Below are 4,227 nucleotides of genomic sequence, written 5' to 3'. Positions count from 1 at the left end.
TTTCATTCCGCGACTTTACAAGCTTGCTTAGTTGGGGACTAGAAGCGCAGTGTAAAATGTCCAAGGATATTTATTTATTATTATTATTTATTATTCACAATGTTTTTCTCCAGTGCGGCGACGTGTTCCCGGGCTTCCGTATGTTCCAGCGTCACTTCGCGGACCAACACCCGGGCGAGCCGCGTGGTTTCTACCCGGAACGACGCGAATTCGTGTGCGACCAGTGCGGGAAGATGTTCTGGGTGAGACATCATCATCATCATCATCATATCATCATCCTATAAGTCACAGGACGTCGCATCGTCATTGTGGCAGCATCTACGAGCTATAGTTCCAAAATACTGAACTGTCCTATCCATGACATTGACAGCGGGGCGCCACCGTCAATACCGGATCGCTGGTTCCGATTTTTGCCATGTTGGAAACCATATAGTTGAACGATGGTAGCGCCCCCTGTCATTGAGTTTGGTGGGACAGTTCAGCGCGGGTCATCTATACTACAAACTAGTGGTAGTCTTCACCAACAGATGGCACTGACGAACGTGTCACTACAGTCTAGTTGTAATCTTCACCAATAGATGGCGTTGACACATACATTAGTATGGAACACGCCACCGCGCCTACATTCCTGCATCGCGGTATCAAAGTTTTTTACCCCGGCTAATATAAATAGAAAACCGAGATGGTATACAGTCAGACCACGGAAAGAAGCAATTCCACCATAGCTTATGTGGTAGATCATCAAATCCCACAATCATCATTCCACTGCTCAATGAATTACTTCCAGGCGCCTACCTACAATCTTAAGGTCATCTGTCTATCTAGTAAGAGTTCAGGAAAACTTTTAAGGTTAAGGCTCATCATCAATCAGGTCATTTCGAAGCGTCAATAGCAGAACGGTGAAGACGTCTGTCCGACTAGAGATCAAAGGAAACGCGGGTTCGAATCCCACCGTTGGACTATTGTGGTGAGCCCACTCGTAACACAAGCATATTTAGCTTACCACCAGGGGTTATAGTTTGTAAGTTCCAACGTCCAACGGACCAACACCCGGGCGAGCCGCGCGGCTTCTACCCGGAACGACGCGAGTTTGTGTGCGACCAGTGCGGGAAGATGTTCTGGGTGAGATTCTTCATCATCATCATCATCATATCATCATCCTATAAGTCACAGGACGTCGCATCGTCATTGTGGCAGCATCTACGAGCTATAGCTCCAAAATACTGAACTGTCCTATGCATGACATTGACAGTGGGGCGCCACCGTCAATACCGGATCGCTGGTTCCGATTTTTGCCATGTTGGAAACCATATAGTTGAACGATGGTAGCGCCCCCCTGTCATTGAGTTTGGTGGGACAGTTCAGCGTGGGTCATCTATACTACAAACTAGTGGTAGTCTTCACCAACAGATGGCACTGACGAACGCGTCACTACAGTCTAGTTGTAATCTTCACCAATAGATGGCGCTGACACAAACATTACTATGGCACACGCTACCGCGCCTACAAACCTGCATCGCGGTATCAAAGTGTTTTGTAAGGTCACTTAAAAATTAGAGATTGATGGTGAAAACAGAGTTTCTTCCGCCACTTCTTCTCAGCACCAGCCCATATGTTGTCCCAAAGTGGTGTTAGGGCAAGCTGTATTTGGGATGTGTATAAGTGCCCTGGAAAGGGCTTATGTGCTGAATAAACTATTTAAAGAACCAATTTTGGTGAAATGTGGCATACAAATAGTTTCGAGTCCCGGGAAAGGACATAGGATAGTTCTGTGACAGACAAAAACTCACGCGGGCGAAAAGCTAGTAGAAAATAAATTAGATTTTCAAGCACTCCACAGAATCTCTTGATGAATTGAAGTGTACTTTTGTTTCAGAGTCTATCAGTGCTCAACGACCACAACCAAACGCACTGCGGTCTCGAACCGTACAAGTGCGACAAGTGCGGCAAAACATTTTCCATGAAGAGCACTCTACATCGACATATGAGCACGCACAAGCCGGCGCCGGAATGTAACCTGTGCGGGAAACAGTTCGCGGCTGTTTATAATTTGAAGAGGCATATACTGGTGAGATGTACTGACACGGACACAGCCACTAGTGGCTGTCTAGACTCGGCCACAGCCACTAGTGGCTGTCTAGACACGGATAGAGCCACTACAAAGCCACTAGTGCCTATCTAGTCACGGACACAGCCACTACACAGCCACTAGTGGCTATCTAGACACGGATAGAGCCACTACACAGCCACTAGTGGCTATCTAGACACGGATAGAGCCACTACAAAGCCACTAGTGCCTATCTAGTCACGGACACAGCCACTACACAGCCACTAGTGGCTATCTAGACACGGATAGAGCCACTACACAGCCACTAGTGGCTATCTAGACACGGACACAGCCACTAGTGGCTATCTAGACACAGATAGAGCAATTGACCTAGGCACTAGAAATATATTTAAAACTGCCACGCGGTCTCGTGCTATAGTCTGGTCGCCGAGCACCGAGCACGTCGCGACAGCAATATAATTACGCGCGAGCGATAAGGATGGGTAGCTTAGGGTCATTGGACGAAATTCTACGTGCTCGGCGACCGGACTATAGACACGGTCACAGCCACTATCTAGACTCGGGACACGGCCACTAGTGGCTGTCCAGACACGGACACAGCCACAAGTCGCTGTCTAGACACGGACACAGCCACTGGTGGCTGTCCGGACACGGACACAGCATTTAGTGGATGTCCGGACACAGACACAGCCACTGGTGGCTGTCCAGACACGGACACTGGTGGCTGTCCAGACACGGACACAGCCACTAGTGGCTGTCTAGACACGGATAGAGCCACTACACAGCCACTAGTGGCTGTCTAGACACGGACACAGCCGCTAGTGGCTGTCTAGACACGGACACAGCCGCTAGTGGCTGTCTAGACACGGATAGAGCCACTACACCTAGTTTAGACACGGACACAGCCACTACACAGCCACTAGTGGCTATATAGACACGGATAAAGCCACTACACAGTCACTAGTGGCTGTCTAGACACGGACACAGTCACTAGTGGCTGTCTATACACGGACACAGCCACTAGTGGCTATCTAGACACGGATAGAGCCACTACACCTAGTCTAGACACGGACACAGTCACGAGTGGCTGTCTAGACACGGACACAGCCACTAGTGGCTATCTAGACACGGATAGAGCCACTACACCTAGTTTAGACACGGACACATCCACTACACAGCCACTGGTGGCTGTCTAGACACGGACACAGCCACTAGTGGCTATCTAGACACGGACACAGCCACTACACAGCCACTAGTGGCTGTCTAGACACGGACACAGCCACTAGTGGCTATCTAGACAAGGACACAGCCACTACACAGCCACTAGTGGCTGTCTAGACACGGATAGAGCCACTGCACCTAGTTTAGATACGGACACAGCCACTAGTGGCTATCTAGACACGGACACAGCCACTACACGGCCACTAGTGGCTGTCTAGACACGTTAGCACACATTTTTTATTTGTATTTTCATTTTAATATGTTGTGTCAAATAAATTATTTTTTCTTTCTCAGATCCACATGAACGCCAAACCGTACGCTTGTGAGCCCTGCAATAAGCGTTTCTGCACTCCTTCTGAGAAGAAAGCGCACATCGCTCACTGTCACTTGGGCGTTCCGTACCCGAAGAAACGGACCAAGCATGAGAGGATGCTCAGGGTATGTATTAGCCACTGTGGCTATCTCTAGTCCACTTTAGTTGCATAATCTAGTCACAGAGCCACTAGTGGCTATCTCTAGTCACAGAACCACTAGTGGTTATCTCTAGTCACAGAGCCACTAGTGGTTATCTCTAGTCACAGAGCCACTAGTGGTTATCTCTAGTCACAGAGCCATTAGTGGCTATCTCTAGTCACAAAGCCATTAGTGGCTATCTCAGACCCATAGCCGCTAGTGGCTATCTAGACACTTGGACACAGCTCTATTGGCTCGAAGAAACGGCCCAAGCATGAGAGGATGCTCAGGGTGCGTATTGGCCACTGTGGCTATCTCTAGTCCACTTTAGTTGCATAATCTAGACACTGTATATCTCTAGTCACAGAGCCAATTGTGGCTATCTCTAATCACAGAGCCACTAGTGGCTATCTAGACACTTGGACACTGCTCTAGTGGCTATCTAGACACTTTGACACTGCTCTAGTGGCTATCTAGACACTTGG

At 48.7% G+C, this 4,227-nt stretch overlaps 1 protein-coding gene across 1 annotated transcript; it reads left to right on the top strand.

The window, feature by feature from the left end:
• Nucleotides 1–93: 93 nt before the first annotated feature.
• LOC114361340 (zinc finger protein 431-like) lies at nucleotides 94–3,910 on the top strand. The gene is made up of 3 exons (XM_028316337.1): nucleotides 94–242; nucleotides 1,877–2,068; nucleotides 3,584–3,910. The coding sequence occupies exons 1-3, from the start codon at nucleotides 141–143 to the stop codon at nucleotides 3,755–3,757; spliced, it is 468 nt and encodes a 155-aa protein (XP_028172138.1). The 5' UTR covers nucleotides 94–140; the 3' UTR covers nucleotides 3,758–3,910.
• The last annotated feature ends 317 nt before the right edge of the window (nucleotides 3,911–4,227 follow it).

The sequence above is a fragment of the Ostrinia furnacalis genome, unplaced genomic scaffold, assembly GCF_004193835.3.
Source record: "Ostrinia furnacalis isolate ACB-3 unplaced genomic scaffold, ASM419383v2 OfSCF5593, whole genome shotgun sequence".
Classification (NCBI taxonomy): domain Eukaryota; kingdom Metazoa; phylum Arthropoda; class Insecta; order Lepidoptera; family Crambidae; genus Ostrinia; species Ostrinia furnacalis.
This window is presented reverse-complemented; position numbering and strand designations above follow the sequence as displayed.